The sequence below is a fragment of the Podarcis pityusensis genome (assembly GCF_964106645.2).
Source record: "Podarcis pityusensis genome assembly, chromosome: 8".
NCBI classification, from domain to species: domain Eukaryota; kingdom Metazoa; phylum Chordata; class Lepidosauria; order Squamata; family Lacertidae; genus Podarcis; species Podarcis pityusensis.
The window spans coordinates 32219290-32242841 of NC_138033.1; the positions used below are offsets into that span (position 1 = coordinate 32219290).

Genomic DNA, 23552 nt, shown 5'->3' on the forward strand with positions numbered 1-23552 from the left:
CAAATAGCCAACTGGCAACCAATACCATCTGTAGACAATGATAAAGAGTTTAAGGGTGTCCTGAAGCTCACCCAGCCCACCCCCTGCTCAGAGCAGGATACTGTGGTCACAGTGAATCCTTCCTTTGCAAAGGGTGTTAGCTTCTCTCCCCCCCCCCCCATTAATGCATCTGAGAGGAGAGCCGGTGTGGATTGTGGATTGATGGTTAGCGTGTCAGGCTAGGACTTGGGAGATCAGGGTTCAAATCCCCACTCAGCCATGAGGCTCCTTGGGTGACCTTGGGGCAGTGGAACTATGTGCATCACCTTGAGCCTAAGTACATCAGAACAGCGGGCTTGATCAAGCCAAAGGAGGCCCACCTTGGCCAGCATCCTGTTCTCACAGAGCTCAATGGGAAGCCCGCAAGCAGGACCCAAGTACAAGAGCTCCCTTCACCCTCCAGCACCCTTGGCTTCATTTACTGCCTCCTCTGAGAAAAAGGTGGGATTTTAAAAATGCAATAAACAAGGGTTTTGCAAACTTGTATCTCCAGCTGTTTTTGGACTGCAAGTCCTACCATCCTCACATAGCAGGGCCTGTGGTCAGGGATTATGGGAATTGTAGTCTTGAGACCCAAGTTGTGGAAATCTTGAAATAAACAGCCCGTTAGCCTCGACCACACAAGAAGACGCTTGTGCTCCTGCAGGCTATCAGAGAAGCGGCGCCCTGGACGCTGGGAATGTGCAGAGTATTGTTACTATTTTTGCAAAAGGAGGGCCCGTTTTTGCTGCTTTACGGAGGGCGACGCACATGCGCGGCCCTCCAGATCTTCCGGCTCCCCTCGGCAGGACCAGCGGCGATGGCCACGGATGCTCTCTGCACGCGCTGGGCCGGCTTGCCGCGAGGGAGGCGGGCACGGCGAAGGCACAGGCAGCAGCTGGTTGGGGCCCGGCAAGCGGGCGTCCCGGCCCCCTCGACCGCGGCCCCGCCTCCTCGCGGCCTGCTTCTTCCTCCTCCTCCGGCTACCGCAAAGCGGCCGAGGCCTTGCAGCGCATGGCGAGTTAGCCGCCCGCCTCGCTCGCCCGCCAGCCACAATGGCGTCCGCCGCGCGGCCGCTGCCCCTGGTGGTGATCCTGGGCGCGACGGGCACCGGCAAATCCCGCCTGGCGCTGCAGCTGGGCCGCCGCCTCGGCGGGGAGATCATCAGCGCCGACTCCATGCAGGTAGGGAGGGAGGAAAGCAGGCAAAAGAGGGAAGGAGACCCCGTCCCTGCCTGGTACTGATTGGGAGGCGAGGGGATCAGCAAGCGCGTGCACAGCTCCTTTCTCGCGGCAGCCGGGCCAGCCCAGGGCCAGCAAGAAGGAAGCGCCTCTGGTGGCAAGGGAAAAGGGGAGGCAGGGCTTAGCCTCGGAACCTATTTTCTGTGCCTGGGTCAGCAGCATTGCGATTCTTGGATGAAGGGATGATATGACAGATAGATAGAGATAGATAGATAAATTCTAATTTATCTATCTATCTATCTATCTATCTGCCATGTGTAGTAATGGAGAGAGTGCTTCTGAGCATGCAAGGAATGTGAAGGCCTGCACTGGCTAGTAATGCAGATTAAGTTGGGCTGAAGAGGTAAAGAGTTGTCATAGTAGGGAATTTGGGGCACTGGTGACCTGTGCCCCCAGTATCACATGCCAACAGGGCACAAACCTGCCTGGGCTCTGAGATTTTTGCGGCAGGCCCTTCTCTCAGTCTTGAAAGATCCTTCTCAGTGGCTGCTGCGTGACTTTGAAACTCCCTTCCTAGAGAAGTTAGACTGACTGTGTTGATTCAATCAACCAGAGGTATGGCACCTTCATTATACAGCTTCCAAAGGATGCTGAAGACACACCTCTTTACTCTGGCTTTTGACACACCAGCTGGTGAGCCTTAGGGCTGGGCTGTGGATTTGTGCAAGAGTGGACTAAGACAGTAAACTCTTCTTTAGTTCTTTGCACTTCCATAGTTTTGCCTTCTTTTACATTTATGTCTGTCAGTAATGGGGTCAGGGGGAAGGTTCCCCATCCCTACCTTGTACACGATGTCGTCTATAAGCTGGAGCATCTGGTAACAGTTAAAAATGGTCAGGTGAAATTTGGATATCTGCAAACTTGAAAAAGTCAAAGTTGATCTCTCTGCTAATTTAAAATTTACGTTAGACAGTTTTTGTCCACTGAGATAGAGACTGTGACCATGAAACTTCTTCAGGCATTACAGTTAGGGCAGAGTAAACATGGGGGGGGCGGAGGGCAGTGAGGCTCAGCACACTAACTCTGCCCCTGATCACTATTCTATTGTCTTCCAACTCCCTATGCTCTCATCTGCACACACACACACACAAAAAACCCCTCCATGACCCTGATACTCCCCCTGTGCCCTCTAAACTTGCTGTTTAGTTTTCTTTACAGGTGATGCAGAAAATGATAAAGAAAGTCCTCACTCACTCCATACAAATAACAAAAACACGGTCACTATTGGTCAATTTTTAATGATGCTGGGGTTTTTAATGACAAAAAATGGAAATTGGGCACAAGAAAAAGGAAACATGACACATGTACACCTCTAGAAAAAAATTGGCTCATAGTTTGTTAGAAGAGGGTCATGCAATGGCAGAGAGGCAGGTGGTAATGGAGGAGAAGCAAAGCCAGGATAGGTCAGGAAAAGAGAGAGCTAAATCTGCTTTAAGTTTTCTTCCTCTGATCTACTTTGTTTTGCTCTGATAATGTGTTCACGTCCTGCAGGAAAACACACCCTGTAAATTGCAGAAACCATCCTGTGTGCTAGCCATATCTGCCCCCTGCCCCAGGAGCCCCGAAGTTACGCAGCAGAGCACAAGCCTGCCCCACACAAAGGAGGCCTCATCCTGTTCTCAGCTCTGACACCCACATCATGAATGGACAGGCACCCTTTGCACATCATGTGCTTGGCTGGGTTTCCTGTGGAGTCTTCTTCTGACTTGCATTTTTCTCCGGGGACCTCTCAGAGCAGCCCTGGCAGATGCTGCCCATTGTGCCCTGCCAGTGGCACTGGAGCCCTTTGTGCAAGGCCAGTTTCAGGGACTATAGCACTAAAGAGATCTGTGTTGGTGAGAATGAATGCTGGGGCAAAGGCCTGTCGGTGGGACAGTGGCGCTCTTTGGAAGAACTGCCTTGGTGGGTGTGGCAGAGAGCTGTCTGGCTTGTCCTTGCCAACTTCTCTTTCAGCCAGGGTAGATGGGGAGGGAAGGGTCACGAACACGACAACAGTGATGAAACAGGAGCAGCTGTTCCCCAAAATCTTTTGTAACTTGTCAATGAATCCCTTTTCTCTCCCCTGTTTTACTTGCCTAACATAAATTGCAAGCTCTATGAACACGATGGGGCTGCCCTAGTGCAGTGCCCAGCGCTCCACAACTGGGGGTTACTTAAACCTCATGCAGTTTCCTCCCTTCTGTCCTAGGGAGTCTCTTGTAGCTGAACTCATCCTTCTTCAGACTAAATTCTGGTTAACAACTGTGTTTTAGCTGATAAAAGGGGGGAGCTCAAAATGTACACAGGGTGTGGGGTTGTGCCAATCTTGGACATAGTCTGGATCCAGAGCGAGCATAATATAACTGTCTCTTCAACAGAGATGGAAGGTTCTGTCAATGTTGGTTCTCTCAATTTCTCTTTATTCCAGTCATGAATTCAGTTCTCCACATTGCTGCAGCAATTCGTAAAAAGTCTTGGGTATTTTAGTGTGGATTTCTTGGAATAAACACAAATCCTCCTAATGCAGTGCATTTTTTTACAGATATATTCATTTTTATGCACTTTTCCCTAGTACATGCATGCGCTGCATGCATTTTTGTAAACATTCTTTAGTGCACTACATTGCAAAATTGGGATAAGAGCAAATTTTGATGGAGAGCTGCATTTTGGTTCTCGTGTTGTTTCGGAAAGTGAAAATTTGCTGGATTCAGCTTCAAATGCAAACTGAATGGCATTTATCCCCCACCCCCTACATCTCCAGCATCATTCCTCCCCCTCCCACATTGTCCTCTTATTGCTGATGTTTGGGAGCTCAAACTCCCGGCTGCCTTGTGCACGAAATGCCTACTGGCTTGCCCTGATGACATGCACAAATAGCGGCTTAAAAGTAAGCCTGCCTTATTAGGTTCTATTATAAGGGCCTCTAATCTGCTGCGAGAATGTAAAGCCTTTTCCGAAAGGGGCTGTCCGGCCAGCCCTCTGAAGTGGCTCTCCCTTTCTTTGCTCTGCTGTGCCTGGCTGCCCAGAGGTGCCTTCCTGCTTGCCTTTGCCTTCCTCCGTTCCTCTCCCTGCTCACTGTACCTGTTTGATCACCACAGTGAGAGTGGGTAGGACACCAAGCTCTCTGACAGATCCTGACCCACAATGGCACTCCCAAGCTTAGAGAAGCACAACTTAGTTGTGGTTCCTTAATGGTGAGGGACTCTATACATGCTCAGGATCGTCATGTTTGTTTTTGCTGTGTTCTGAGGCTTGCGACTATTTCTAGGGCACACCCTCAGACATTGTAGGGAAGAATACCAGGTCTCAGTCAATTGCACCAGAAAGAGATTGTGAAATGGGTTTAGGGTGCCTGTCTACCCATCTGTGTGGCTTGTGGCTCTGTCTGCAGACTCAACTCCAGATCGTACACAGGGGCCACATGCCTCTTTTTCTGGGTCTGCCCCACCAAGCACCGAAGAAGATGCTGTTTTGACATGGTCAGAGGAAGAAAAGGAGAGCCGTGCTGCCCGAACGCTGAACTTTGGGTCTTAAGCAGGGCAGGCTGACCCGGGCAAGCTGTGGTGTGTTGAAGCACTGGGTCATTAGGGCACATGTAAACTCATCATGAGCAGCGGTGCCAAGTCTTGCAGCTTGTGCTGTGATTGTCTCCAGTGTTGGTGCATCCCCCACTTGTGATGTCAAGAGACCCCCACAGACAAAGATTTGACAGAGGAAATGTGGCTTCAGGCATTTCATAGTTTCTAGTGAGTCAAACCTCCTGCGGTGCAGGATTCACAACAAAAGCATCCCTGACAGATGGCCATCCAACCCTCCAGTCAAGGATCCTCGGCCAACTTCTGAGGGAGTCAGTTCCACTGCTGGACAGCTCTTACTGTCGGAAAGTTCTTCTTAATGCTTAGGAAGGGATCTCCTTTCTTGTGATTTGAATCCGTGGGTTCAGGGCCTACACTCTGGAGCAGCAGAAAACAAGCTTGCTTCTTTCTTCCTCTCTGGTTTCTCAGCCTGCAGAGCTTCCCTGCCTGCTTGCAAACAGCTCAGACCCCAGCCAGTGTGCCCCATGGCCAGTGATGATGGGAGTTGGAGTCCAACAACATCTGGAGGGACCCAGGGGTTGCTCACCCCAAAATTAGACCATAGGTGATGATTTTTCTCTTGGCACTTCCTGCCACTTTGCCTTCCTTTCTTGCCACCTCTGCCACCCCGGGTGCCTCCTGACCGTTTTCTCCATTTTACAGCCCAGTGTCATCTTCCCTGACTGCCAGTAGCTCTCGAGGGTCTTGGGCGTAAGAACACAAAAAGTGCCTGGCTGCTGGATCAAGGCAAAGGGAGCTCCTCTAGTCCAGCATCCTGTTTGCATAGTGGCAGCTAGATGACTGCAGCTGTGCTTTCCACACTTCTGACTCCCAGCAGCTTGTATACAGAGAGATACTGCCTCCAACAGTGAAGATCATGGCTTGCAGCTGTTGGGAAGTCCATTGCCTATCACTTATTATTATTTTATTTTAGAGGTGTAGGCAAGTGACCTGCTGCCACATTCTGTAAGTGTGTGCTGTGCTCCCCTAGGAACCCAGCCCTTCTTTCCTTCCCTTCCCTTCCCTTCCCTTCCCTTCCCTTCCCTTCCAATGGACCACAGTCCATCCTGTCCAGGAGCATCAGGAACCAGCCCAAAGACCCCGAAGTCTCACACATGAAGTCTGGTTCACAACCTGCATCTGGGCTGTGCCACTTCAGATTTCACATGAAGAAATGCTCCTCTGTATGAACATGCAGGTTACCCCCCACTGCAATGCACACCTCCCCATCCATCGATCTCCAACTCCACGCACCTGCCTACAGAGAAACAGCAAGTCAGGGGGCTGGCTTGGCTGGCTTCCTTCTTCCTGACATGCTAGTTTCCTGTGAAATGGAAGTTTTGTATTGGGGAGCCTTCAGCCCTGGGTGACCTGCAGCTCTGCAGTGGGATGGTCCAAACAGCAGCTGACCACCCCTTCTGTGAGAACTATTTACCATACTTTTCTGTGTATAACATGCCCCCATGTATAACACGCCCCCTATTTTGGGGAATTTAAAATTAAGAAAATGGGGCGGGGGAGAGATTCCCCCAAAGTTGTTGAACTTTTGGGGGGAGGATTGCCCAGAATTGCTGAGCTTTTTAATAGAGCTTTGGGGGGGGGGGGGCAGAGCAAATCGCCCGGCCAATTGCCATAGCGACAGCCAATCAACAACAGCCCTTGCCGCAGCCACCAATAACAATCTCCAACTCACTGCAGCAACCAATCCCACGTCCCCACAATACACTACCCGTGTATAAGACGACCCCTAATTTTGAACATGATTTTTGAATTTAAAAAAATAGTCTTATACAGAGAAAAGTACGGTACTTACTAGTCACTTCTTTTTTCTTTTTTAGCAAAAGCAGCTTACAATAAGCAAGCAAACATATGCAATGAAACCAGTATAAAACAAAACAGGGAGATCTTATTTTATCTATAAAACTAAGCCCGAAGTGAGTGTGAAAGTCTGCCTGTCTCTTTCTCTCCCTCTCTCAGGTTTACCAAGGCCTGGACATCATCACCAACAAAGCCTCTCCTCAGGAGCAGCGGCTGTGCAGGCATCACATGATCAGCTTTGTGGACCCCTTGGTCACCAACTACACCGTGATAGACTTCCGCAACAAGGCCACGGCCCTCATATCCTTTCACAGGGGGAGTGTCTTTCTGGGGCGCGTGGCATCTGGGGTGTAGTACAGGACAGCGACTAGGCGGTATCATCTGCCTTTGAGCAGGCAAGCGGAATTGGGGAACGATGAGATGTGAGGGGCTGATAATGGATGTAAGAGAACGAAAAGGAAAAAGCTGGAAAATGCTCATTTCCAGCTGAGATGGGCAGCAAATAGTCTGTGCCCTTCCTGGTGGATTCTTGTTAGGATTCTGTGACTCAGGGAAGTCAGCAGAGGAGGCAGAAATGCCTTTGATGAACCATTTGTGGCCGGAAGCAGGATCTAGTAGGAAGGAGGTTGTAGAAAGATCTAACATCAGTATATACTGTCTGGTACAAATTGAAAAGTGAACTAAGTCACGCTAAGTCACCACTGACCTTGATCTTTTATAATGCAATACCAAGAGATCATGAGTCATGCTTTGTTTCTGGTCTAGACCAGCTGAGAAATTATGGAGAGAGAATGCCAAAATTACATGACCAGGAAGTTCTGGGAAATGAAATCTGCATATTCTAATACTTACAAATAAAAAATAACACTAATTAAGAAACACTAATTAAGCACTTAAAAAAGAAGTTTGGAAAATGACAGAAGCATTTAATGCATGCCTTTAGTAGTAGAGGAATCTCAAGTCGGATGGCATGAAATATTATTAAATCTATACCAGACTGACTTTAAATTTGAAGAAGGATGGCAAGAATGATTCAGTTGCTAAGAAGGAATGGACCTGGTTATATAAGAAGAATGCAAAAAAAAAAAAAAAAAAAGTTATCTTAATGACATTGAAGGAAAATGCCCACAAAATGCCCTTCAGATGATATCTTGTACCTGCTCTGCTGAAGAAGTAGAGTTTACAAGAGCATAATTGTGGAAGATTGTGAAATATGGGAGCAGGTATTATACATGTATTTTGGACCTGCCCTAAGGTTAGAACTCTTTGGCAGGAAATATTGGAGATAACAGAGGAAATTAAGAGTATATAAAGTAAGCCAGGGTGATCTGTTTGAAAGAAATAATGGATGGAAGTAGATTTAGAACTTACAGTAGCCTTCTTGACTGCAATTAGATTGGTTATTTTAAAATAAATGGAAATCTGAGAGCACACAGCTGTGCTGTGCACTTCCAGCTTCAACTGCCTGTTGTTCTTGTCCCAGTCTTGCTGATGGTACAGACTCTGCTCTGTCTGCACTGTTCTAAATACCACTTGCTGGGAAAACACAGGAGGGGAGAGGGCTCTTGTGCTCAGGTCCTGCTTTGGGTACTTCCCATTGGGGCATCTGATTGGCCACCATGAGAGCAGGATACAGGACTAGGTGGGCCATTGACCTGATCCCACAGGGCTCTTCTTATGTTCTTAGGCCCATGCAAAAGCACCATCGTTTTTAGAGATGCAGAGGCTGGCACAAGGGTGCCAGCAAGTACCATGAGCAGCTGAGGGTGACGAAGGCAGCTGCACTGAATGCGGGGAGAAGAGAGAGGCTCACTGGCCTGTGTGATGAGGAGAGGGCTCAAAAGACAAAGTGTGACTTTAGTTGTCAGGAATCTGCCATGCTCTGTTGCAAGGAATGTTCAATGCCTGCAGCTCAGAGATACAGCGTAGCTCATAGCCTCTGCTCTCAGGGCGGCCCTTGAGGGCAAGGCAAATTGCCCAATTGTCCCCAGGGCTGCCTTTTTCCCTTGTTAAATGCAGCACTTGTTTTTCCTGGGGTTGTTCCTTGCCATTCTCACTTGTAATCCTCAATGGCCTACATTGAAGACATCTTCGCTTGCAAGAAGATCCCCATTGTGGTTGGAGGGACCAACTATTACATTGAGTCCCTGCTCTGGAAGATTCTGATTGACACCAAGGTATCTGTGGTTTCTTCTGCTAGCCCTGAGTTCAGGGGTTGATGCCACACTCAGCAACAGCAGCAGGGGCTTTTTCAATAAGATGAGGGGTGTCTGATAGTACGGATGGAAGTGTGCTCAGTAAAATTATCACTTTATAGAAGGGCTTCTGGCCCACTCTTGGCCTCGCTGAGCAGCACATTTGGGACTAGAGAGAGGATTTTCACCAAGTGTCCTTTGGCTCTCAGATATTTTGGCTTACTGGCTTGAGCCATTTATTCCACAAGCACCTTCTTGCAGGGCATTCTGTCAGCAGCATGCTGTGGCCTCTTGATAGGAGTTTTGACCCTTTCAGTTTTACTTTCGTAACATGCCCCCAGGTCCTAGAAAATCTGCAGTAACAGAATTATTTGCAAAATCTCTCCATTTTCTTGCAGAATTTTGTGACTGCAGAATATCAAAATACTGATACTGCAGTTTATTCTCCTCCAATGCAAGTTTTACCTCAGATTCTCCTATCTTAAAGAAGCGCTTTGTTCATTTGCTTGTGAGCCAATCAAATGTTCATTATTCATTCAGCTGCTCATAATACATTCAGCTGTTCATAATGATTGCTGATGTTAAGCTCCTTTGTGAGCCTGTTGCTCAACTTGTGCCTGTTGTCACAAGAAGAGGGTGCAAGCTTCCAAGTCGCATAGACATTTTTGACAGCGCCATGTATTTAGAGAGATTTGCAAGGCCATGAGTGGTATTCAGTTAAGTCCTACTCAGAGCAGACCCATTGGGGAAGGGCCATAGCTCAGTGGTAGAGAGTCTGCCTTGCAAGAAGAAGGTCCCAGGTTCAATCCTGGGCACCTCCAGTAGGGTTGGGAGAGAGTCCTGCCTGAAATCCTGGAGAACCATTGCCAGTCAGGGTAGTCGGTACTGAGCTAGATGGACTAAAGGTCTGACTCAGTATAAGGCAGCGTCTTATGTTCCCAATGAAATTCATGTTGGGTGCAGCTCAGCTTGCAGAAAGGTGTTTGCATGGTATTTAAACAGATAGCGCATGAGACCTCCAGATTCCCAGACTATCCCTGTACCTTTAACCTCTGTGTTGACCTCTTTGTCCTTTAAAGTTTAGACTGATAATCTTAGGTTGCATCCTGTTTATAACTTCCTCCTCCTGCTCACACTTCCTCTGGACCTTGAGGCATGAGGTCATCTTGGATGTATTTTCTGAGAACAAAGGAGCAAGTAGGGCTTATTTGTTTCTCCCTAGTTAGTTAGGAAAGAATTCTATAGTACTTCCTTGAATAAACTAAACATTCTTTTTTCATACCAAGTCTCCTCCTGAATGCCTTTCAGTTATAAAGGTGTGCTCCAAGTAAGGATTCATTTCACTCAAGTTAACTTCAGCTATTGCATACCAACTCTATATGCTAACAATCAGCTTTTGTTAGTCGTGTCCGTTAACTTCACTGGGTCAGTCCTGAGTAGGACCAGTGCTTTTTTTCTGGGGGGACTCAGGGGTATGCATACCCCTAAACATTTTGTGAATCTAAGTTTGGTCTCATTGAGGGGCAGTATTTCAGTATGAGTAGGAAAATGAGAGCGGGGACGCAGGTGGCACTGTGGGTTAAACCACAGAGCCTAGGACTTGCCGATCAGAAGGTCGGCGGTTCGAATCCCCACGACGGGGTGAGCTCCCGTTGCTCGGTCCCTGCTCCTGCCAACCTAGCAGTTCGAAAGCACGTCAAAGTGCAAGCAGATAAATAGGTACCTCTCCGGCGGGAAGGTAAACGGCATTTCCGTGCGTTGTTCTGCTTTGCCAGAAGCGGCTTAGTCATGATGCTGGCCACATGACCCGGAAGCTGTACGCCGGCTCTCTCGGCCAATAAAGCAAGATGAGCGCCGCAACCCCAGAGTCGGCCACGACTGGACCTAATGGTCAGGGGTCCCTTTACCTTTTTTTAGGAAAATGAGAATACCCCTAAACATATTTTTTAAGGGGGGAAAAGCACAGTAGGAGCAACCTTGGAAACCATCCCATGCTGGTGAATTTCTCTCACCGCTGCAACTGGCTCTGGGGCTCCTTTTGCCCAGCCATTGGCCCTTCAGCAGGACAGCCTGCTGATTCCTGAGGTGGGCGTAAGGAAGGGCCCTTTCCTTTTGGGTCAGCTGCCCCCTCCTGGCCCCCCTTGCCAAGAGTGGGAGGGCACCCCCTTGCAAGCTGCAGGTTACCTGGTTCTATAGTGACGTTCAGAAGCTTTGGTGAACATGGTTTATAATCTTTTTTATTATTATTATTTCCTTTTATTGAATTTCACTTACATGGTTTATAATCTTGCAGGAGGTGGCCAGGAGTTCAGGCTCCGCAGAGGGGACTATGGATCGGAAAATGGAGCTGGAGAAACTGGATGGCGAAGAGCTCCATCGCCGACTGAGCCAGGTGGACCCCAGAATGGCAGCCAAACTGCACCCCCATGATAAGCGCAAGATGGCCAGGTCTGTTTCTCCAGCTGGTAGCCACAGTTGCCAGGTAGACTTTGTTACCCCCTTCACCTGGTCACCTGTGGTCAGTGCAAAAGGGTGACTAATGGGCAGCTTTCTGTAAGAATATAGCACCAGGAAAGGCCTGCTGGTTGATACCCAAAGGCCCGTTTCGCATTCTGTTCCCCAAACTGGACAGTCAAAGGCCTCTGGGAAGCCCTTGCCCTCCACGGATGCTTTCCCCCAGCTTCTCTTATCCCCAGGTACACTGCCTCTGAGCGTGGAGGCTCTGTTTCCTTGTTGCTATTAATAGCCATTTTAATCACGTATCTTATTCACCACGCCATGCAAGCCCGCAGCAATTATATACTTTATGTTAATCCCTTGGTGTCTGCAAAAAAAACAGAGAGTTGCACACTCTGCCTTACATGTCTCCTCTCCTTTACAGGCTCTGGGGTTGAGCCTAAGTGGGAATCCCAGCTCCGCTCTCCCTGCCTGCACAGCCGTGACCACAAAGCCAGCTGTGGGGTTCTGCACTCTTCCTGCCTGGCCTAGAGCGAATGCTCTTTCTTTTTTTACAGTCAGTTCTTCCTTCCCCGGTTGCAGAGCCTCCTCCCTCCAGGGCTTCAAGCAGGCTGCCCTGGAGGTGAACTGCTTCCCCTCCCCTCCTGCCTTTTTGTTTCATGCACTGCAAGGCAGCCGCTGCACACACACACACACACACCCTTCCCGTGCCCCCCTGCCAGCTGCTCTGCTCCTCTGCTGGTGTTGGCTGATGCTTTTCACTTCAGCAAGAGAGAAAGCCACCTTTCCGGCTGGACTGCGTGCCGCAGCTCTGTGGGAAATGGGGCAGCGACGAGCCTCAGCTTGCCGCCTTAGCCGGACCTGCCCTGCCATGCCCTGCCTGGGAGCCAGGCAGAGAGACACCCACCCCGTTCACATGGATCAGGGGTGTGTCTGGGATGGGGCTGAGCCAGAGCCGTCCTGCATAGCCCCGGGACTTCTTGGCTGGCTGGCTGGTTGCTGGGGATGATTTTCTCCTGAGAAATTGGGAGAGTGGGGTGGAGCCGCCTTCCTCTTGCCTTACAAACTGAGCACAGAATCAAGGACTGGGGCTGTTTTATGCATGAGGCCAGAGTGACTTCTTTGTTCCCAGTTCCTTTTTTATTACAACAGCCTGAGTAAGGAACGGAAGTTTACATGCATATCCCAAATGAGCCTTGAGCTACCCTACGTTAGGGCTAGGCCACCCCCTGGAGACTGTCCCCTGTGAGATGCCAGAGCATGCACTCTCTCTGTCTTGTGCAATAGGCCACACTTTAGGATCAGGGAACGTGGGGAAGACGTTGCACCCTGTGCTCACCCCAAACGTCACACACCCACAACACCCACCATCAGGAGGCTGTGCAGCCTGTCTTGTGAGCCGCCCTGAGATCTTCAGATGAAGGACAGTATGTTAATTTAATTATAATTATTATTAAAGGCAAGATGCTTCACTCGTCTTCGTGTCTGGGCCCAGCACTTAGCTTTTTGCCCAGCTGAGAACTAGGAGCTAATATCAACGTCGACACAAACACTGGGAATTTCACCGTAGCCGTTAAAGGCATCTCTGGTGACTTCACAAAAACTGGCTGGCTGTTCTGCTCCCTGCGTTGGGGGTGGGGGGAGGCAGCAGCATCCGGCTGATTGAGATATCATGTTACTGGCCTGCTGGCCTCTGGCAGCAGTTTTTGTGTGGGCTCCTAGGAGCTTGTATCACGTTGGACTGCCTTCCTTGGCGGTCTTGCTGTTCATGGTAGTACCTGTTTTTTTATGTGAGTCCTGTTGCATGAACACTTGTCCACCAAGCTGCCTTCAGGGGTAGCAGTGTTCTCCATTGCTACAGCTCCAAAAAGCAACCCCCCCTGACTTGTGTACCGTGCTGCCTGTCTGAGAGGAAGGCAGACGTGTGAGCCCAGAAGGAGAATGGAGCTGAGCTGCTCCTCAGCTGAAAGGTACTGCCTGCCCTTCTCCAGCAAAGGAGTTTGCATCCTAGAGAGAAGCTGTATGCATCCTAGGTGCCTTGTGGATTCCTGGGGCTCACAGTGGCCTGCTCAGCTAGCTTCCTTCTTCCCAGCGGTTGAGCACTTGATGCTCTCCAGATGTGGCTGGACTTCAGCTCCTGTCATCCCTGGCTAGCATGGTCGCTGGTCAGAGCAGATGGAAGCTGCATGCCAGCAACATCTGCAAGGGCCTCAGGGTTCCCCCCTGGGCATCCACATTAAGCCAGCAGGTGGAGAATTTGTGCCCCCCCCAGCTGTTTCTGCCTGCAGTTCCCATCATCCCTGTTCAGTGGTCATGCTGGTTGGGGCTGATGGGAGTTGGAGTCCCACAACCCGCAAAGGCCTGCAGGTTTCCCTTCCTAGCAATTGTCAGGATTGGCTGTGGCCAGCAGGAAAGGAATGCTCTAAAGATAGATTTTTGCATGTTCAAAAGCATCTCACTTGTGCCAGAGGGATTGGGGGGGGGGAATCTCTGCCTCATGGTGGTCCTGTCTAAGGCAGCCATGCCTGTCCCCCACCGGGCATGAAGCTTGAGGGAGGGAGGCCAAATGCTCTTCTGCCCACTCAACCTGCCTGCCTGTCTTTCTTGCCTGCAGGAGTTTGCAAGTGTTTGAAAAAACGGGCATCCCCCACAGCGAGCTACTGCAGCAGCAGCAGCAGGAAGAAGGGGGAGGGCCGCTGAGCGGCCCCCTGAAGTACCCCAACCCTTGCATCCTCTGGCTACATGCAGAGCAGGCAGGTAAAAAAGAGGGAGGGACTAAAGGCCACAGCCCTTTGACTGAGTATATCTTCCTGCTTTGCCTACACCTGTCCTCCACCCCCTGGGCAGTGGTGAAAATGTTGCTTTTCTGATCCTTTCACAAGGCCCACTTAATCTGCATGCAAAATGTGAATATTCCAGGCTTTTGCATAGTATGCTTTTTAAAAAAATTACCTGGTCCACTTCAGGGGTTGGAGAGGTGAGCCACTTCCCCAGCCCCTAGTAAATTCCAAACCAACCAGATTATTCCAGAGAATGAATGGAGGAAATAGCAATGCTGTTTCCCTCTCACCCTCTGCGATCAGGTGGATGATGTGGCCTGGTGCCAGGTGTGACCTGATTTTGCCCGTGGCATCCAGAGCGAGATTTCCCAACCTGTTCCATGGGGTGGGGCGTGCCTTTGCGTGGCTGTATCCTTAACCTTCTGGGTGCTCATCAGTTTTAGAAGAACGGCTGGACCAGCGGGTGGATGCGATGCTGGAGGCTGGGCTGCTGGGAGAGCTGCGGAACTTCCACCAGCGATATAACCAGGAGAGGGTAGATGAGAACAGGTGAGTTTCTTCCCATCTCCCCCCACAGCCCGCCTTGCCACTTCCTGTCCTGGCATTCATCCACCCAGGATGGGGATAGAGATCAGAGGCTGGGACTCTGTGTGGTTGCAGGTTGCCGGGGGGGGGGGGAGTGGCAGAGAGCACCAAGCACCCATGCAGCGGGTTTTTTCTTCTGAAGTGCTGCGACTTGATCTGAAATGCACCCTGTGCATGGCTAATAATGGCTGGAACGGGTGTGCCTGTCGCCTGACGGACTGGCCAGCCTGGCTCTCACCCCCCAGTGCACAGAGGGGCTTGTGGTGTTTTGCAGATGGAGAACAGGCTGACCTGCCTGCTTTCCCCCCTTCTTCTGCCTCAGCCAGGATTATCAGCACGGCATTTTCCAGTCCATCGGCTTCAAGGAATTCCACCAGTTCCTGATTGCAGAGGGCAAGTGTTCAGAGGAGATGAGCCAGCAGCTCCTGAACCAAGGTGGGCTGGCAGGAAAGGGGCTGCTCTTGCTGCAGGGAAGGGATGGGCAATGTTTTTCAACATTTGGCCAGCGAGTTTTGAGTTTTACGGCCATGCATTTTGGATTTATGTATTGCGGATGGAACAAACGTTCTGCTGCTTTTGAAAACCCTACTTTGCATTTTTAGGGAACTGTTTTATACCAGGTCAGACCCTTGGCCCATCTAGGTCAGTGTAGCTAACACAGAGAAAATATCAGAGAAGAATAATTGGACCTCTAGAAAAGAATTCCCAGCACCTGTGTGGCATGGGCAAGATTCTTTGAGGGAAGTGGCTGGCAGCTGGGCTGGTTTGAATTTGCAGTGTAAATGCTGCCTTGCAGTTTCAGACACTTTGCAGGAGGGTGGTTCTTTTGGTGTTTTCTCCTCCCCGGTCTTGCTGAGAAGGATCTGTCCTTTGCCCCCTTGGGGCATCAGTTCTTGCAATATGTGAGCACGTCCCCTTTCCCAGGCTTGCTCCCTGCCCAGGGTCCTTGTCCTCTGTGACCTCTCCTCCGTTTATGATTTTAGGAATCCAGGCCCTGAAGATAGTGACCAAAAGGTATGCCCGGAAGCAGAACAAATGGGTCCGGAACCGCTTCCTGAGACGTAAGTCCTTCTTTCCTGCCTCCATTCTCTCCCGCCATTTTGCTCTCTGCCGGCTGTCCTCCCCTCCCTCCATTTCCTATTTCTGCCTCCTTGAAGTCTTTGCATTTCTCCCTCTTCTCTTGGCTCTTCATTGGGGCCAGTGCTCACCAGGATTCCTCTGCCCTCGCCTCAAAAACTGCCAGTGCTCAGTTTTGTGAAAATCTGCTGTTCCTTTGAGCATGTGCAGAGTGCCTTCTCCTCAAAGTGACACAGCCCTCACCCACAACCTACTCAAGAGGGTGTGCTTTCCTTTCTGATTCCAGCCCTGCCTTTGATCTGATCCACTTCCCTTTCTCTCCCTATGCAGGCTGGGCCTGAGGCCATACCTAGGCCTGTGAATTGTAAGCAGAGTATGAATTGTGAAGCAACTTGTTCCATGTCAGTCACTGGCCAGGCAGAGAGAGAGAAATGTGTTGGGACCCTACGCAGACACCCCCCCCCACACACACACTGTGGCCCCCCCATTGAATCATCCTGGAGTGAAAGACGGGGTGGGCGGGGGAGAGACAGCTGCCCTTCCCAATCCGATTGGCTCCTTCCTGGCTAGCTGCACAGCCTCCTCTGGCTGGGAGCCAACCGGACTTCCCTCCCTTTGCTCCAGGCTTGGAGGAGAGCCAAGATTGACAGCTGGGAGCCGAGCACTTGTTGAAAGGTCCTTGGGAGGTTTGCGAGGCAGGGTGAGGGGGGCAGGGGTGGGGAGGAGCCCTCAAGAAACCCAAGAAGGGAGGAGGAACAAGAAGAGGCTTTGGGTCGATGGCCCAGTCTTTTCCCGACACAGGTGCAGCGCAACCCGCGCTCGCTCTCCAGCCAAAAAGCCGACAGGTGCTCCCTGGGCTGGTGGTTTTTGTGGTCAGGGCATTAAGAGGCATCACCTGCTTAGGTTTTGGCACTTAGGAAGCCTTTTGTCTCATCTGGTGCCACTGAGCTTGCCCAGCCAGCTGGCAGTTGGACCTCAGAAGGGCAGGAGCTGGAGGGGGGAAACCAGGAGGAGTTTTTGGCTGGAGGCATCCTGCAGGAGGTGGAGGTAGGAAGTGGGGTGGGCTGCCACACCCCTGGATTTCTCAGGTGGTGATTTGAGGCTGCAGGCCGCCTGGTACGAATTTGATGCAGGATTTGGAATGCCTACAGCAGAAGTTGTTTTGAAAAGAACGCGTTTCTAGACAGCGGCGTAGCGTGGGTTGTCAGCACCCGGGGCAAGGCAAGTAATTTGCGCCCCCTAACCCGGGGCAAGGCAAGTAATTTGTGCCCCCTAACCCAGGGCAAGGCAAGTAATTTGCGCCCCCTAACCCGGGGCAAGGCAAGTAATTTGCGCCCCCTAACCCCTAACCTGCCGCCGCTGCCAGCTTCTTCTTGCTGCTGCCTGGGCTGGTCTGGTGTGGTTCTCTCCCGCGCTCAGCGCTGCGCTGGGCGGCCGCTGCACTGTCCCTCCCCCAGATAGTCCCTTGCTCTCTCTCTGCACCGCACGCCTGGCACCCACCCCCTCCACAGTGGGCGGCGACCCAGCGACTTGGATCGGATTCGCACAGCCAGCACTGCAGTCAGAGAGAGAGTGAGTGAGCCAGGTAGGGGCAGAGAGCTGCGAGTGCGAGCGCACCCCCCCCCCAGATGTTGCGCCCGGTGCGGCCGGCCCCCCCTGCACCCCCCACGCTACGCCACTGTTTCTAGATCTCATGGAAGAAGGCACAATGGATTGCACCTTGCTTTAAATTGGGGTGCTGGGGGATCCTTTTCTTTTCTGGGCAACATTCCAAGGGCCAGACTTCGGTGGTGGGTGGGGCCTTTGGTACCCATGTGCTGGTTTCCCCCTTTCCAAAAGATGCTTGACCACGCTCCTTTCCTTGAGCTTATGAATGTCCCTTAAAGGAATAATGTGACGTTGTCCTCTCTGTTGCTCAGCCTTCTGCTTTTATGCCGGGTGGGGTGGGAGCAAATGGTCCTCTGCCAGACTGGCAAATGGGATGGGCAGGCTGCTGATCCTCACTGCTGCCTTCTCTCCCCCACCCCCCATTTCTTACCTTGGTCTCTCTAGGGCCCGGCCCAAACGTGCCCCCTGTTTATGGCTTGGAAGTCTCGGATCTCTCTCAGTGGGAGGAGAAAGTGCTGGAACCTGCCGTGCAGATCGTGGAGAGCTTTGTCCAGGTACCTGGCAGGCAGGGGAGCTAGAAACAGCATTTAAAAATGTGGAGGACCTTTTTTCAAATCAACGGAGACTCAATGCTGGGAAAGTGGAAGCCACCTTTATACTGAGTCAGCTCCCTGGTTTCTGTAGCCTAGTCTTGTCTGCTCTGACTGGCAGTTGCACTCTAAGGCCAGAGGACGAGAGAGATGCCTTTTTGCAGGACCTTGCCTGACCCAAACTCTGGGGAAGCTGTCTCTTAAGAGTGGGGCTTGGAGCTCTGTGGAGAACCCCCATCATGCAGCTGAGGAGGACCTGCAGGAACCCACAGAAGCCTCAAGGCAGCCAGAGGTGCCTCATCTCACGATTATGGATCAGTTTACATGGCAGGGGGTTGGGCTAGATGACCTGTTGGGTGCCTTGCAAATCTACAATTCTGAGTTACAGTGAACTGCAGCTGCCATTTCAGTGCCCATTTGCCCACTTTGGAGAGAGCCTTTGGGATTTCTTTGCAATCTGTTTTTTTGCCTCCTGAATCATTTGGTGTCATCCACAGACGTGGCCACCTCACAGCTCACCCCTAACTCTATAGATCATTAATGAAGAAATGAAAGAGCCCAGGCCCCCTTGGAGGGACCTCACCTCTCCTACCTCTTTGAGAATTGCCCATTTACAGTGGTGCCTCGCAAGACGAAATTAATCCGTTCCGCGAGAGTCTTCGTCTAGCGGTTTTTTCGTCTTGCGAAGCAACCCTATTAGCGGCTTAACGGATTAGCGCTATTAGCGGTTTAGCGGCTATTAAAGGCTTAGCGGCTTATCGGATTAGCTGCTAAAAGGCTATTAAAGGCTTAGCGGCTTAGATAAAGGGGGGAAAAGTGAAAAAAAAATCTCAAGACTGGCAAGACATTTTCGTCTTGCGAAGCAAGCCCATAGGGAAGTTCGTCCTGCGAAGCAACTCAAAAACGGAAAACCCTTTAGTCTAGCGGGTTTTCCGTCTTGCGAGGCATTCGTCTTGCGGGGCACCACTGTATTCTTATTCTCTGCTACCTGTGTTTTAACCATGGACAGATCCAGTAAAGGGCCTGTTCTCTTACTTCATGCAAACTGCTAAGTTTTCTCAGGAGCCTTTGCTGAGGTGTTTTTCCTTTTGTCCATGGAGGGGGCTGCATGTGCTGATGTGGGCAGACCCAAGTGCTCTCCCCTCTGAATGTCCCCTTGCTGGTGCTGAAAACCTTATTTCTGCTAAGCAAAGAAAGAAAATAGCTAGCTGCTGACATTCTGTCTGGCTTCCTCCTTCACCTATACAGTATGGACTTTTCCAGGCTGAGAACCGGCAGCTGGCAGATGCATCCTAGATGAGCTCTGATTGTATTTTTTTTAATCACCCCCAAGTGTTCTGCAGAGATTTGACCCTTTTGACCTTCCGTTTCAACTTCCTTTTTACCAGTTCTCTCATTTTCAAGAAGTTTCCTCTTTTGTGACTGTGGCAATCGTCCACTTCCACTTTATGCTGACTTTGGTAGCGCTCTGGCTACTGTGTCCATTCAGTTCAACAGCATGTCTCGCACAAGGTGCTGGGTTCAATTCCTAGTGGCACTTCCAGAGACCCCTGTCTGAAATCCTCAAGAGTGACTGCCAGTCTAGACGATTTTGAGCTGGTTGACCAATGGTCTGCATAAGGCAGTTTATTATGTGACTTAAAACATGCATTTGCCCATTTTATATGAGGGTACATAAATTTGCAAATAAATTGAAAGAAGTTGTCCAGGGGTTGTCACACCTTAATGTGACCAAGGAATACCATTCATGCTGGGGCTGCAGGGAGGCAGTGCAGATAGCAGACAGCTTCTGGCTCCATTCTGTTCTATGGGGAAAATAAAGAGGCTACAGGCAAAAGATAGGATTACCAGGAGCAGGCATCACCTCTTGGCCCTGGGTTACCCACAGGGACTCCACAGGGCATGTGTGCAATGTAGCCTTCACCAAGCTGGTGGCCTCGGGATGTTTTCCACTGCAGCTTTCATCAGCCCCAGACAGCGCTGGAAGTTGTAGTCTGAAACATCTGGAAGGCACCAGGTTGACAAAGGAAACCTGTGGCATCTTGATTTCCTTCAGGGGTTCCTCTCTCTCTCTCTCCACACATATCCAGCCTGGTATTTTGCTAAAGAAAAGAGTGAGGCCTCTTGAGCTCCTGCAGAGTCCAGTTTAGTTCACATGTAATGAGTGCCATTGACCATCTCTTCCCATATCTGGGACTGAATTGTGGGGAAGCTTCACAGGGTGAGAAGAGGCCTGGCTTGCTTAAGTTCTGAGGCCAGGGGCCCGCTTGCCTTTTAAGGAAGGGAGGGGCAGCCCCTCTGTCACCCTCTTCTTTTGCTGGACCATTCTTCTAAGCCAGTGGTTCCCAAAGTAGATGGCACCACCTCCTGGGGGGTTGTGGGATTCCCTAGACAGGGTGCTAAGAGGCAAGGGGTGTAAATGACTATTAGGCTTTGAAAAGCTAGTATCACGGGACCAAGTCCATTAATTCTGTTAAATTAATTAAACTAAATGCTTTTGATTCGGTTTTGAACAAATGCACCATTAAATGGTTCCTGTTTTGTATTTTACCGTGTGGTTTCCTTCCTTTAGTGGGTCATACTAACCACTATTCTGAGCAATGCTTTTTAAAGGGCAGGGTAGGGGGCAGCTGGGGATGAGTCTGAGGGGACGGTTGGCAACCACTGGTCCAAAATGTCATTTCCTCGCAAGGGGCGGCAGCCACCAGCCGAGCCCATCACGATGGCAGACGAGGCAGGGGAAGCCCAGGAGGGCAAGCGGAGGCGGCACATGTGTGAGCTGTGCAGCAGAGTCATCATCGGGGACAGAGAGTGGAAAGGTGAAGGATTGCGCTTGCAGGAGGTTTTGGGTGGGGGGAGGGGGAAATCATGGCCGGGGGATGGGGTGGGAATGGGAAGGGAGCAAAAGGAACAAAGCTCTCCCAGTTCCCTGGAACAAAGCCCTGCTCCCCGTCCCCCGCCCCCCAAATTTCCTCAACCTCTTCCTGCCTGCCGGAGTGATCAGCTCCTGGAGGGCTGTTTACAGCATTCTTATAAAAGGAGCCACTTTACAAGGGGGTGGGGAGAATCATAAACCCTTCCAGGAGCCGCCATCTGTCATTTTATCCTCCTCTCCCATCTCCCCCTCGCCCCCCAAACTTTCCACTACTGTAGCTGTAAAAGCAGTTGCCTCCTTGGCCAAAGGGATCTTGAACCCAGCAATCGCATGCAAGGCAGGAGTGATCAGCTTCTGTATTAAATGTGGGGTGCGGGGAGAGAAATTAGCATTTCTTCAGGGAGAAGCTACTTCCACCTGCTTAGAACAGCAGGAAGCTGGCCACTGAAAGTGAAAGGGATGCGCTTGGATTTTCTTGTCTGAGCTTGGCCTTCTCCAGGCGTTTTGCACTACATCAGCCTCAGCCAGCGGGGCTATGTGATGCTGGGGCTGATGGGAGTGGTAGTCTAAAACATCTGGAAGGCTGTCTGTAATTCAGTCCTTTATGAATGCAGTGGGAAGAGTTGAAAGATTTTTTTTAGTGCAGCCGAAACAAAGAAGCCAAAGGCTTGTTTTGAAGGTAACGTCTGAAAGATTTATTTTTAAATGGGAGTCTGTTGTGGTTTGCACATGCATCCAACTGCCTTGGTAGTGATATGATGGCATCTGTCACTTCAAATCATGGTTCTCTTAAAGAATCCTCTTTTTAGAAAGATTTAAATATATGTATATACACACATGCCTCCCTACAAGAAGAAAACTGGCTCATGAGATGAGAACTGGCTGTGTTAGAACATTTCTACCTTTATTTGCAGGGATCATTTCCAAAAGTGAAAACCATCTGGAAATGTCCTCCCCACCTGCTGTTTTACAATTCCCTCTACCAGCCCAGGAGTCTACTACCTTATTTCCATGCGTGTTCATAGGCCAGCCTAGAGCTGATAAACCCCTGAGGCCAGGCATAGGCAAACTCGGCCCTCCAGATGTTTTGGGACTACAACTCCCATCATCCCTAGCTAACAGGACCAGTGGTCAGGGATGATGGGAATTGTAGTCTCAAAACATCTGGAGGGCTGAGTTTGCCTATGCCTGCCTGAGGCAGTAGGTGGAAGTGGTGGAATCCTGGCATTTACCGTCTCAGATTGCCAGATTGAGTATGCAGTGCTGTCCTTAATGGCCCCTTGTGTTTACTAGATGCTTATTCCATGAAGGAATATTACTTAGAACATTTTTTTTAAAAAAGGCAGCCTCTGCAGTCTGAAGTGACTTTCTCAAGAATCACCTAACTCTTCATGTGGAGAATGCCATTCTTGAACGCTGCCCCATGTTAAAACAAAAACAAAAACTTTCCTGCAAGTAAAGACAGACTAGGACCCCAGGCCTCTTTGTTCTGTGCCAGTTTTCTTCTTGCAAGGAGTTTTGTGTTTTTGTGTGTGTATGTTTTAGGTTGGAGAGCATTCAAAAATACGATTCCTGCAGTGGGACTGTTAGCTCAGGATTCCTCTGTTATCTCAGACCTACCTGTGGCAGATGTGTAGACCAGGCCAAAATCATGATTGACCTTTACTGGACAGTGCCCAGTATATCCACACGATCATAGATTTAGAATAGAATTGAAATACAGGATGGAACTTCTGGTTAGCACTTTACTTGGAGGATTTGGATAAGAGACTCTCAGACCACACCGATTTATCTGTAGTTTCCACCCTGAAAGGTACAAAACACATTCAGTGTGCGGAACGAGTGTGTGTTTATAATAAACAGTATTGTATTCTTATTTTTGCAATATTATATAAAAGCAGCACTGTTCATGGTTTTGTTTCCAAAATGATCTCCTGTTAACCTGTGTTGGCAGAGCACATGAAATCCAAAGGCCATCGTTTTCACCAGAAGAAGCAGCAACAGCAGCAGCGACACCTGACCTCAGATCCCCTTTCCACAAAGCACCATGAAGAAAGTGCCATGACTGGTGGGAACGAGAGAGAGGAGGAGAAGGACGGGAGCGTGGAAGCCTGTGAAATGTAGACTCCATCTTTGGGAGGAAGGTTGTTGGTGGGAATGCTGGCCCGGGAGGCCGCATCCTACCCTCACCAAGGATCTCTCATCTTAAAAATGCTGAGTCGACTTTCTCCAGAGATGGACGGTTCCATTTTATGCAAATAATCGAATTGATCCAGGCATGAATGCCAGCGTGCTGCTCTACCTCCTGACTATTTTTTTATTTATATAAAAAGATAAAGGCTATATTTTTAAACATTTCAATACAGTGACTTTTTATTATTGGACCAGCGTGTCTGCAAAGATCCACTGGGCATCCTCTTGGGGAATAGAGGAAGAAAACATGCAAGGAAATGGTCTGCTGCAAAACATCCCCAATCATTTTAAGCTGCTTCACCTTCTCAGATTTTGTTCCATCTGTTTTTAACAGGGAAATGTCACCATAAGGCAAGGTTCCCCAGTAACTTCGGGGTTGCTGCTAACCTGTTCTCCCTCCAGATGTAGCTTGACTCCAGCACCCATCATCCTTGGCCATTGGCCATGCTGGTTGCGGCTCATGGGAGTTGTAGTCCAACAATATTTGGAGGACACCAGGTTGTCAAAGGCTGACTTAAAGGGTTTGAATGTGCCCCCATGAACTGAAACAAACACAAGCAT

General features: G+C 50.1%; 1 protein-coding gene across 1 annotated transcript; it reads left to right on the forward strand.

The window, feature by feature from the left end:
• The first annotated feature begins 645 nt into the window (after nucleotides 1–645).
• On the forward strand, nucleotides 646–23159 carry TRIT1 (tRNA isopentenyltransferase 1). The gene is made up of 11 exons (XM_081018249.1): nucleotides 646–1202; nucleotides 6791–6930; nucleotides 8709–8808; nucleotides 11120–11274; nucleotides 13898–14040; nucleotides 14501–14612; nucleotides 14971–15083; nucleotides 15632–15709; nucleotides 17778–17887; nucleotides 20616–20742; nucleotides 22753–23159. Exons 1-11 carry the CDS (start codon nucleotides 849–851, stop codon nucleotides 22920–22922), a joined length of 1602 nt encoding a protein of 533 aa, XP_080874375.1. The 5' UTR covers nucleotides 646–848; the 3' UTR covers nucleotides 22923–23159.
• Nucleotides 23160–23552: the final 393 nt, after the last annotated feature.

Coding starts and splice junctions, on each gene's coding strand:
- TRIT1 (XM_081018249.1), top strand. CDS start 849: ATGCTCTCTGCACGCGCTGGGCCGGCTTGCCGCGAGGGAGGCGGGCAC. Junction 6,931..8,708: donor CGCAACAAGGCCACGGCCCT/CATATCCTTTCA, acceptor CTCAATGGCCTA/CATTGAAGACATCTTCGCTT. Junction 14,613..14,970: donor GAGAGGGTAGATGAGAACAG/GTGAGTTTCTTC, acceptor CTTCTGCCTCAG/CCAGGATTATCAGCACGGCA.